At 42.1% G+C, this 12,687-nt stretch overlaps 1 protein-coding gene across 2 annotated transcripts in view; it reads left to right on the top strand.

Moving 5' to 3' along the window:
- The window catches only part of vwc2l (von Willebrand factor C domain containing 2 like), a 29,421-nt gene extending 17,546 nt beyond the window's left edge, over positions 1-11,875 (top strand). For both annotated transcript variants that reach the window (XM_021597493.2, XM_021597494.2), the window contains 2 exons: positions 55-184; positions 7,982-11,875. In XM_021597493.2, coding sequence (XP_021453168.1) covers positions 55-184; positions 7,982-8,133 — 282 coding nt within the window. In that variant the 3' untranslated portion in view covers positions 8,134-11,875. The remainder of the gene's footprint in view (positions 1-54; positions 185-7,981) is intronic.
- Positions 11,876-12,687: the final 812 nt, after the last annotated feature.

Below are 12,687 nucleotides of genomic sequence, written 5' to 3'. Positions count from 1 at the left end.
ATATATATTTTTCTCTTTTCTCTCCATTTTCTCCCTCCCCCTCTCTCCCTCCAGCCTTCGCCTTGTGAGTGGTGTCGCTGTGAACCAAATAACGAGGTGCACTGTGTGGTCTCTGACTGTGCCGTCCCAGAGTGTGTCAACCCAGTCTACGAGCCAGAACAGTGCTGTCCCATCTGTAAAAACGGTAAGGGCTCTTCCAGTTGTGTCTTTCGGACACACACACACACACACACACACACACACACACACACACACACACACACGCACACGCACACACACACAAACACACACCGGTTTCACTCACAAACTTTCTGTACATGAACCTTACGATTGCATTGCTGATTGTTGTGTATACGCAGCCTGGTAAACCAGACTGACGCTGTGCTCACCATTGTTTCACAAAACAGAATGATGAACGAGGCTAGTGTATTTGTATATTTCTTACTGATCTTATAGTTTTTTTTGTGAGAGTAACACTTCCATTGTATTCATTACACATTCATTACACAAATAAACGTGAAACCTGTAACTGTGCAAACTCAATCCATATACACACACACACACACACGCACACACGCACACACGCACACACGCACACACACACACACACACACACACACACACACACACACACACACACACACACACACACACACACATACACACACACACACACACACACACACACACACACACACACACACATACACACACACACATACACACACACATATACGCACACACGCACACACGCACACACGCACACACACACACACACACACACACACACACACAATACAAAATTATTAAACTTTTATGTCATCGAAACCAATGAAAAGATGATCTATTTCTCTATGTCTGTCTTTTGATGATCAGTCTTCAGTCTCTTTCAGTGTTTTATGTTTTATATAAATCGTTGCCTTGGGGGGCTGCCTGACTGCTAATGAGGACAATACTAACTGCTTTAATTAAATACGACACACTAAGCAGAAAAAACACAGGCTCAGATTGGCCCATTGATTACGGGGCATCCAGAGAGAGCATAACTCTGTGTGTGTGTGTGTGTGTGTGTGTGTGTGTGTGTGTGTGTGTGTGTGTGTGTGTGTGTGTGTGTGTGTGTGTGTGTGTGTGTGTGTGTGTGCGTGTGTGTGTGTGTTGCTCATAATGGGCCCCTGGAGGGCCCTTTATCTCCATGTTGCCCTGATGCCCTTGTCAGTCGCAACCAATCCCCAAATTATAATTATAGAATTCCGATGGCTCATTGGCTAGTTATAGGAGTCAGGGCAGGAGATATGGCTGAGCCAGCCCAATCCAAGAGATTGAGAGAGGGAGAGAGAGAGAGAGAGTAGCTGGCTGGTCTGGTTGTGGCTCATTTGGTTTCATTAGCCTCAGGGGCTGGATTGATCAATAGACAACTGGGACAATCAAGGATCATGAACGTTATATGCTGGAATGGCATAATGATTTAATTATCATCTGATTATGTATATTTTGTTACCTGAGCCAAATACCCACTATGAGGATATAGTCTTGCTGGTCAGAATTCATGGTGATAATTTTGCCCTAGTATAGGCTAACTCTATCAAAGGAAAAGCCAATCGAGGGACTGAACTGATGGTTGATCAAGGAAATCCACATTAGAGTATCCACTCAGGATATTGTTCATTGAAGAATATATAGATAGATGAATAAATACATTTCCCAATTTAGACATCAGATGAAATCTAAATATTATCTACCTTAAAATGACTGTGTATTTTCCTTTGTCGCGTAGTTTGACCTATATAGGCTAAGCTCTCTGACAGAGGGTAACGAAGGTGTACAAGGAAGATGCCTGTACACACACACACACACACCCACAAGCGTGCGCGCTACACACACACACTGGGCCTGCAGCTGGAGGAAGCACTAATCCACACAGACAGGATACGGTGACGCCCTTGTGGCGGTGGCATTTAAGCGAGCCTGCCATCTCCACCCCCCTAAGAAACCACTGCCAGCTCTGGCAAGATTATTCTCTTGAGCCTGGAGTGTGTGTGTGTGTGTGTGTGTGTGTGTGTGTGTGTGTGTGTGTGTGTGTGTGTGTGTGTGTGTGTGTGTGTGTGTGTGTGTGTGTGTGTTTCGTGTAATGCTCATTCCTGGTGTACTGTGGGAGGATAGAGGACAGATCCCTTCTTGTAGCCTATTCCAGTTGGACGTCTTTAGGAGCTTGCAGGAGACAGAGAGACATGCCTTCTCACTTCGCCTGCTCTTGAGATGATGGTTCGCTTCAAAACTACAAAGCCTCCCTCAGATTGGATAGATAGTATGCATATCAAATGGAACCCTATTTCCTATATTTACCTTAACATTTTAGCCGTTTAGCACACGTCCTTATCCAGAGCAACTTACAGTTAGGATACACAAGTCTCTGAAGTCCATGCGGACGTGACCACACGCACACACACTTTCTGATCCCACTGTTTTGCCAAAGTCTGGAAAACCAAACAAAACATTTCCATATGACCCCTTAGATATGGCGACCAGGCGTCCCTGATTTCCAGGGGCAGTACCCTATTTTGGTGGCTTGTACCTGGCTAGATCTGTCCCTGAAAATGTTCCCGATTAGCCATCAGAAAGTGTCTGCATCAGCAGACACATGTTGACTAAAGTACCCTAACATGTAGAGGGCTTCATCAGGCTTTCTTCAAGGTTTCCTCTTGGGCAACTGAGGAGCTGAGGAAACCCTCAGCATTATGCAACTGTCTGTTAGGTTTTGCTTTGAACAACCTAGCTATATCATAAAGGGATAGAATATGAATTTACATGCAGAATAATGTAAATGTAGCCTACATAAAGTTGTTTTTCCCTTTTACAGGGGAAATACACATGGAAATGAGCTAGTCTTATAAGCTTTTGTCTTTTACTGTTCATCTGAACCGTCTGTCACTGTAACTTCCAGGTGGACAGTCATGTGACAACACACAGAGACAGCTGTGGACAGGTAACATGCATCCCTGTTGACAGCCCTGACAGACAAGCATTGGCTTTGAATGGAGCAACGTCCCAAAGTCCCAGAGCCTTGTCTTGTCAATCTTCTGCAGTGATAGGCAGTGGAGACTGTGTCCTTGCTTGTGGATATGTCCCAAATGCCACCATATTCTCTTTATAGTGCACTACTTCTGAACAGGGCTCTGGTCAAAAGTAGTGCACTATGAAGGGAATAGGGTGTCATTTGGGAAGTATCTTGTGCTTTCCTCCTGCTGTGACTCTCCAGTCGTAAACAACCACACTTGGCAGGGCTGCTCGATGCTCACTTCTCTCATCAACCTCTGCCCTGTTTGTCTGTAAACCATGCCAGCTATACTAAGGGTGGATGGTGGATCAATGGGAGTTAGGTCTTGGCAATAGTTCACTCATGATGTGTCCATTGAGGTACAGGTCAATCGATGGGCTTTTATCATGTCTGAGAAGACCAGGAGAGTGTTCCTGGGCATAGATGAGGGTGAGGTGGGTAAGGAGTTGGAAGCAGGTGGTGGTAGAATATGATTGTTGAATTGTTGTAATGTGCGTAATGTTTTTATGCAGACATAATTTCAGGAGAAGAGACTCGTTCTGTACATAGATGAGGGTGAGTGGGTAAGGTGTTGGAAGCAGGTAGTAGACTAGAGGGTTTTTGGTGTGTTATATATTGGATCAGGCCATTAGGTTTGTTTAGTCCAGCAGATACAGTAGTCACAAAACTTTTTAAAAGTACTTTTATCAAATCAAATTGACTGCCTTCGAATTGAGCCCAACCCAGGTCTAGAGACAAGATATTTGAATGCAATAAATATTAGACCTTCGAGAAACACTGAAGTTTTGTCATTGCATATTTGGAATTCTGCTGGTTCATGTCCCTCATGTGGGGCTTTAATGTGTAAGTCTATTATTATTGTTTTTACATATGATCACTCCTAATATTATCATATGTGGTTTGAACAGACAGTTAAGCGTGCATTTGAAACGGGACCCATTCCTTAAATAGTGCACTACTTTTGATCTGATCGTTTTGGACAAAGACAATGTCATTGTGAACTTGCTGGTCACACAAATCAATCAGTAAAGCCATTTCCCTGAGAGTAGGTGGAAGTGTTCTGCTGCTAGAAACGATCCTCGGAATAGGTTTAGACTGAAAGGCCCGCCCTTCAGAGAATCTAGAAGGTTTTATAGATCTCTGTTGGACTGTTTAAAAGAGCGGCTCCAAAGTCACCGTCACACCAATTGAGCCACTGATTGCTTCGTTTCAATGATTAAAACTGGAGACAGAAAATTCCTGCCACCACCTGCATGCTCTCCTGTAGCAGGATAATAAAAAAGGTGCTGTTTCCTGAAGATTGTGAGCACAAAACCTGAATACTAAAATCTATCACTGTGGTTGTTGTGTAGAATAGCTATTTATGAGATTGCAAAAGGAGTGGAAAACTATGAATCCTTGGCTACGTCTCGGTTTATATATCTCCATGCTCCCAAAGTGTGATCTTGTTCTCCTTCCGCCCAAAGTGTGATCTTGTTCTCCTTCCGCCCAAAGTGTGATCTTGTTCTCCTTCCGCCCAAAGTGTGCACTTGTTCACTTCCCTGCACTGATTTGAAGGGAAATCACTTGTATTCGAAATATGGTGGAAACTCCCACTAACCCATGCCTCCACCCATCCAATGCCTTTAGATTTTGGAAAGTCGTGAACGAGTGCACACTTCAGAAGAAAGGAGATCTTATTGGAACGCACCCATAGAAGGCAGCAGGGTAAGTCATTCACAAGCCATCTGATTATCAAAAACACAATCTGGAGATAATTAGCTTTTCCATAGATATTAAATAAATCTTGGGATAAAAGGAACACAAATCTTATCTGAAGAAAAAGGGAACCGCAAAACTAATGTAATCTCAAGAAAAAACTGATTCCGCCTTAATCATTCATCAGGATTATATGCTGGTGTAATAAAATGTTGGTGTGGTGTATGGTAGGCTATGGTGTGCTGGGAAGTACTGTTCGAGGAAGACTTTCTAGAGAGGCTGCAAGGCTTTCCTAATCTCAGCACCCAGAACCAAATCTCATGTGCGCACTGAAAAACATTAATTGTTAAGTCTGTCACAAGTAGGATTGCAAAGCTACTGGTAATTACCAACAGTTGAAGTCGGAAGTTTACATACTTGGAGGTTGGAGTCATTAAAACTAGTTTTTCAACCACTCCAAAAATGTCTTGTTAACAAACTATAGTTTTGGCAAGTCGGTTAGGACATCTACTGCATGACACAATACCTTTTTCCAACAATTGTTTACAGACAGATTATTTCACTTATAATTCACTGTATCACAATTCCAGTGGGTCAGAAGTTTACATACACTAAATTGACTGTGTCTTTAAACAGCTTGGAAAATTCCAGAAAATGATGTCATGGCTTTAGAAGCTTCTGATAGGCTAATTGACATGTATTTCAAGGCCTACCATCAAACTCAGTGCCTTTTTGCTTGACATCATAGGAAAATCTAAAGAAACCAGCCAAGACCTCAGAAAAAAATTACAGACCTCCACAAGTCTTGTTCATCCTTGGGAGCAATTTCCAAACACCTGAAGATACCGTGTTCATCTGTACAAACAGTAGTACGCAAGAATAAACAGCATGGGACCACGCAGCCGTCATACCGCTCAGAAAGGAGACGTGTTCTGTCTCATAGAGATTAACGTACTTTGGTGCGAAAAGTGCAAATCAATTCCAGAACAACAGCAAAGCACATGGGGACAAAGAGCATACTTTTTGGAGAAATGTCCTCTGGTCTGATGAAACAAAAATAAAACTGTTTGGCCATAATGACCATCGTTATGGATGGAGGAAAAAGGGGGAGGCTTGCAAGCTGAAGAACACCATCCCAACCGTGAAGCACGGGGGTGGCAGCATCATGTTGTGGGGGTGCTTTGCTGCAGGAGGGACTGGTGCACTTCACAAAATAGATGACATCATGAGGTAGGGAAATTATGTGGATATATTGAAGCAACATCTCAAGACATCAGTCAGGAAGTTAAAGCTTGTTCACAAATGGGTCTTCCAAATGGACAATGACCAAAAGCATACTTCCAAAGTTGTGGCAAAATGGCTTAAGGACAACTAAGTCAAGCTATTGGAGTGGCCATCACAAAGCCCTGACCTCAGTCCTATAGAAAACTTGTGGGCAGAACTGAAAAAGCGTGTGTGAGTAAGGAGGCCTACAAACCTGACTCAGTTACACAAACTCTGTTAGGAGGAATGGGCCAAAATGCACCCAACTGATTGTGGGAAGCCTGTAGAAGGCTACCCGAAATGTTTGACCCAAGTTAAACAATTGAAAGGCAATGCTACCAAATACTAATTGAGTGTATGTAAACTTCTGCCCCACTCGGAATGTGAATGTGATGAATGTGAAGAAATAATGTGAATGTGAAGAAATAAAACCTGAAATAAATCATTCTCTCTACTACTATTCTGACATTTCACATTCTTAAAATAAAGTGGTGATCCTAACTGACCTAAGACAGGGAATTTTTCCTAGGATTAAATGTTAGGAATTGTGAAAAACTCAGTTTAACTTCAATTGTATGTGAACTTCCGACTTCGACTGTATGTAAACTTCCGACTTCAACTGTAAGTTACCAGAATCTTCAGTAATTTTGGTAATTAACAGAAAATCTATGGCAATCTATTGTAAATTTGGTAACTTGTAAAAATAAAATTGTATTCATATATATTAAGAATGTTGTTATATCTGTGTCTATATTGTCGATTAGCTTCTAGTATATGGTTCAACAAAACTAGCCTAATTAAAGTAAAAAGCATCTAATCAACAATGGCATTTTTTTCAGTTCATTCTTTCAGTTAACTCTTCCAACTATTGACTTTTCTTCACAACTGCCACCAGTTTGACACCAAAACATTGGCAACAAATATATATAAAATATATAAAATATATTATATAAATATATTTTGACATAATAAAATAAATAAAAGTGTGTAAAAAAATATATATATATTTCATGCCGACACCAATGGGATTCACTACGTTGATGGTTTATATTTAGGATCATGTTTTACAGCTGTGTCATGTGATAAGTCCACACAGAGGGTCAGAGATAATTACAGACGCCTGTGACACCACTAGATGTCTTGTGATGGATTGCATAAAATCCTTGAAAGATACCAAAATTCTGGTAGGTGACTGGTAAACTTCTTAAGTTTCCAATATAATACCCTCCCTTTGCAACTTTAGTTAAAAGATACCAGTAAGAATATGATGTAGGGGAGCTTTGTGTTTGAAGAAGACTTTGTAGAAAGACTGAGGAGGCCTTTCCATGCAAACTATAGCTCTGTGTTAGCTTTGTATTTGAGAAAGGATAGCGGAGGCCATAAAATGCAGACTGTAGCTCTGTGTTCAAGAGGGACTTTCCACAGAGGCTGAGGCAGCCTTTCCATGCAGACTAGGAGTAATTAATCTCCCTCCTGCCCCTCAAAGCAGCTTTCTGTGTGTGTGTGTGTGTGTGTGTGTGTGTGTGTGTGTGTGTGTGTGTGTGTGTGTGTGTGTGTGTGTGTGTGTGTGTGTGTGTGTGTGTGTATATATACTCCAGCCCTCTCTGTGCTGCCAAGCCGCTGCCTGCCCTATCTGCCAGCCTCCTCTCCTCCTCTGCTCGCGGTGCATTAGGATGCAACGCGTTCTACGTCAAGGGAGAGCCAGGCTAACAAAAGCGCTTTAGTGTTGCAAAAACAAGCCCATCGGTGCATGCCCGTGAAAGGATCTGTGCATCGGTTCTGACTTCAAAACTCCCCAGGCAGGGTTCTCCACATCACTCTGCCATCCTCTTCTAACAGAACCCCCCCGAGAGAACCACCACCACACTCATTTCTCCTTTTCTCTACCCTCCCTCCCTCTTTGTCTTTCTTCCATCTCTCTCCCTCCCTCTCTTCTCGCTCTCGTCCTTTCCTCCCATGAGGCAGGTCCAAATTGCTTTGCCGGAACGACGATCATCCCAGCCGGTATTGAAGTGAAGGTGGACGACTGCACCATCTGCCGCTGTCACAATGGGGACTGGTGGAAGCCAGCACAGTGCCTGCGCCGGGAGTGCCTCAACGGCCAGACGTTGTCATAGAAACCCCTCCCGGGACAGTGTCGGTGATGTGCGGTCAGGGAGCGCTCCTGCCTGCTGCCGTGGCAAACCAACAATGCCCTCATCTTGTGTTATTGATATGATATGATGGACAGGACAGGAGCCCAATTCCTTGGCAACTTTGGCTAGGAGACTGCATAACTAGCTGAAATGAAAAGCTCTTGTACACAGTACCTACACACCACCACAACTTTAAACACAGAGGAGAGGAGAGAGCAGGAACTTTTATTGAGACTGTTTTTTCCCTGTTTTGACTGTGTGACTATATATATTTTCTGATAATTACTTCTTGCTTGTGCTGCTTATAAACACAATATATTTCATGAACTAATTTCCTCCTAACCGTTGGCACTGTTAAAATGCTCAGTTGTTTTCTGTAAGTCTGTAAGCTTGTTGTAGCTCTCACTCACTCACTTACAGGTGTTTTGAAAATGAGATCTAGGAGGGTTGAACAGGACACAATGACCGGACAACCAGAAAGCACACAATTCATGGCGCTTTTAGAAAAAATGGGTCTGGTGTTTAAATCGAATAAGTGAGATGTCTTCATCATGCCGCTCCAGTGTGATTTACAATGGTCACCCAAGGATATCACTCACAGCTCTTGGCTTCTCACTTCTTGTATGATCTCTGTTTGAGTCAATAACAAAAGTTCATTCTTGGGGATGGGGTCACTGAAATTAATGACATACAATGTCAGCATCCCGATGTGTCATCTGGTCTGGCAAAAGCTGCATAACCACAAACAGATCCCCTCAGTTACAGTATTTACAACACAGAATATTATTGATGAGACTGTCTTTGAGGTGCTCCTCTCTGCATGGGGAGAATGGAGGTCAGTTTTATCCAATTTATCCAACCAATACATTAGTAAGTGATAAATCACTGGAAAAAGTAGAAAAGGGAACCAACTTTACTTACTACAGGAGTTGAAATAAGGTCTTTAGTTAGAAGCCATGCAACCCATAACAGAGGGGGTAAAAACTGCTCCAGCATCAATACACTACCGGGGCCATTCCTCTTGGCTTAATTGCCTTTATTGTTTTCCCTGACGGCCCAAACCAACAAAAAATATTCCTCCGAGCGAACAGCTTGAACTTGTTATCTAAGCAATTAGCGAGCCAAGCAGCGGCCTGCTTTAATTTCCCTTAATCAAGGAGTATTCAGGCCGGGCCTCTCTGCTCTCAGCAGTACGTCGCCCGCCTTTCGTCTGTAGGCAGAAGCCAAGCACCAAGCACACTCGGCAAGAACTCTGAGAGAGACAAAGGGGAAATCTGCATATGTCTTCTTGATGCTTCAAAGCAAAGGAGCACTCAGACACTCACACATATGCACACACACACAAATACTTGTACGCAAACCCTCTCGTCCTCCAGAGGCCCATACACACAGCTTGCACAGTACTGGTAATTCCTTTTCACCTTAAAACATGTTGATACATTGTACCCCAAGAAGAAGCACTGAAGCCAATAAGGCTCTCGCTGAGATCAACAAAAAAAAAGCTCCTATCCTCCCGTTTTTAGATTACACAATAGATTGTTTGAGCTAATGCATTGCTTTGCCTATAAATTCCTATTGGTTTCATTATCACACTCCAACCAACTCCACCCAACCTGTGTAGCGTGCACAACACACGCTCTCTTTCTTTTTAAAATGATGAATACTAGTCATTAATTCGAAGGCGAATTTCCCACTAAGCACATGCAATTCATCACTGATACTTTTTGTATGTGTTTCAGTGAGAATCCATTCCTGTTAACCTTTTAGAAGCTATTCCTCCTGTTTGATGGATGAACTACTTAATAACGCCTTCCAGCTCCTGGTAATGAGACAGAAATGAACACAGGAGACCCCTGACTAGAGGTGTCGGAATAGAATATCACATAGACTACATCCCAAATGGCATCCCATTTCCTTTGGGCCCTGATCAAAAGTAGTGCACTATAGAGGGAATAGGGTCCCATTTGGGACACAAACAACATATACCTTACCTAACGAGCCGACCCTCCCAAACATATCTCTGTCTGCACTGCAGCCACAGTATTGTAGACTACATTCTGTTCTACTCAGCTGCCTGCAGTCTTATTATTATTGAATGATGGGGAATTCAAAAGATGAACGAATGAGGGAAGGGGACTTAAATTTAGATTGCATCATTATGGTTAGAGTTGCTCGAGTCATTTTTATCATGACCTTGTCTTGTGATGAATGAGTCAGTCATAATGAGAAGAGAGACTCCATCTCTCAAGCCAGAATACCTACACAGGCAATACACATCACTCTACAGGTCCATACATTGTATGAGACTCCGTGACACCTTTATCAGTCATCTCTTTTAATTAGGTCTATCATGGGCCTGATATCTGGGTCATTCATTTTTATGACTGGATATAGATTGTTTCGTCCTCCTTTATTATTTTGTGTATCTTGTGTAGAACGAGGCTGCTGGCTATCTTTTAATTTCTCGTCGTTTTTTTAGCCCTTTTAATGGTTGCTCTCAATGTAAAGAGCTTCATGATTTAGTAGTAGTGTGGGTTGTAGGGTCAGCTAACCTGTGATCCCTTAGTACCTCCCTCAAGCTCATGCAGAGCAGACCCTCCGGTCTTAGATCATGTTGAAATTACCCCTCTCACATTGATAACAACTCATTATGATACTTTCTCTCTATTAGCGTTGGCATTGTTGTTTGTCTCGTGAACATTTATGCAATGATGGAAGGAATGTCTTATTAGAGTAATGCAGAAGGACACATTCAAGAATGAAGGTTAATAAGGCAGTAGTCTCGTAATTGTTTTTAACACCAGTTACCACACAACTTCTTAAACGGGTTACAACAGGGAGCTTTCAGAGTGGTCCAACTGTACAGTGACCTTCCAGTTTGGTAGGAGAATATTCTGAAGTGTGCAGTAGATTTTGAATCCATCTCTGAGACCCCAGCTGGAGTGAAGAATTAGCCTTATTGAGCAATAGTTAAACAAATGTATCAAAAGATAGTCTGAGGGAGCAGTCAATATCCCTGTTCATTTTCTGTTCATAAAAGAGTCTGGTCTTTTGTGTGTTTCTGGCCTTGAAAGTCTAGCCTACTGCTCATGCACTCACTAGCCTGACAACCCACTCCAAACACTGCTCATTCACCGCCTGTCACCATGCTGTAAAGGTGTACCATACCATTGCTCTTTTCACGAGACACCGACTTATTGTAGCTGGACGCTATGAAAGATTGTTCTATTGCTTTTTTTTTTTTTTTTACAGAAACTCTTATATAAAGTGTGCCTGAAAACCAACAAGAGTACTATCTAATATGGAGAGAAAAACACTTAAACAATCAAACTGTATTATTACATGGGCACTGTGGGTTAGTCCTAAAGATTACACAAATGTTAACTCCTACTGTTATAATTTAAATGTTATATTGAATTAGAGCCAGAAATTATAATAATAAAATAAAGACAGGATTTGTTTGGAAGTACCAAGACACACAAACACCTCTACACCATAGCTTAGAAGACAGTGGGTACATCTAATCAAACACTCCAGATGTTTATTCCAAATGAAATTAAACAACCCTTGGTGCCCTTCATGGTGTATAATAACTTGTAAATACCTTCAAAATGTATAATGTGTGTTCTGGAAATCAGAGGTGGAGAAAAGAAAATGTGTATTATTTATGAAGACAAAAACTATTTTGTTAAAGACTAAAAAATAAGTGTTATTATACAGCAAAGGTGTGTGTGTCGATTTCTTTCCTTCTTTTATTCTTCCTTCGCACTTCTATCGCCCAGGCGGAAACACACTCCTACTCAGGCTCAGGTTGAGAGTGCACAGATTGCAGATACTGAACAAGTGCAATTCTTCACCACTTTATTGTAGGAAAGGTAACTTATTGTTCAAAATATGACCTCTGAACATTTTACTTCCAATTCTTCACCTCTGACATGGACAATATTTCATATGACTTACAACTGAAGCATCATGCTCTTTCACATCCCCATGTTTTTGGGAGCAAGAGAACAGGATGTATTTCGCTAGCTCTCCACAACCTACTAACACCAGTCATACAAACCATGCAGAGGTCAGAAAATAACTCTTTGGAGGATAGGGCCTGGCTCATAGCCTAAACCAGAAAAAAGAGGATACTGGTTTGGGTGTAGGTCAATTTTATTGATGTATGGATAGAGGACATCATTTCAGAGAAATCACATTTCTGAGGTCTACTAAAGGAAGGGAGTCAGGGTTTTCCTCTGTCTTTGTCCCAAATGGCACCCTCTTCCCTAAACAGTATAGTGCCCTTTCCCCTACTTTTGACCAGGGCCAATAGGGTTCTAGTCAAAAGTAGTGCACTATGTAGGAAATAGGGTTGTCATTTTGGATACACACTTTATATCTGCTTAAATTCTCTGGTTCTATGTCGCTTTCCTATTCATTACCAGGCTGAGCTGAGGTTCTGTCTGTCCGCACCACTAATTTCCCCCTTCCACCTCCCGCATGCACAGGAAGGGGGAAGCAATTTAATGCGACACACAGCAATCAATAGCA

Source organism: Oncorhynchus mykiss, chromosome 3 (assembly GCF_013265735.2).
Source record: "Oncorhynchus mykiss isolate Arlee chromosome 3, USDA_OmykA_1.1, whole genome shotgun sequence".
NCBI lineage: Eukaryota > Metazoa > Chordata > Actinopteri > Salmoniformes > Salmonidae > Oncorhynchus > Oncorhynchus mykiss.
The sequence above is the reverse complement of the archived record's forward strand: the minus strand, read 5'-3'. Positions and strand labels throughout refer to the sequence as shown.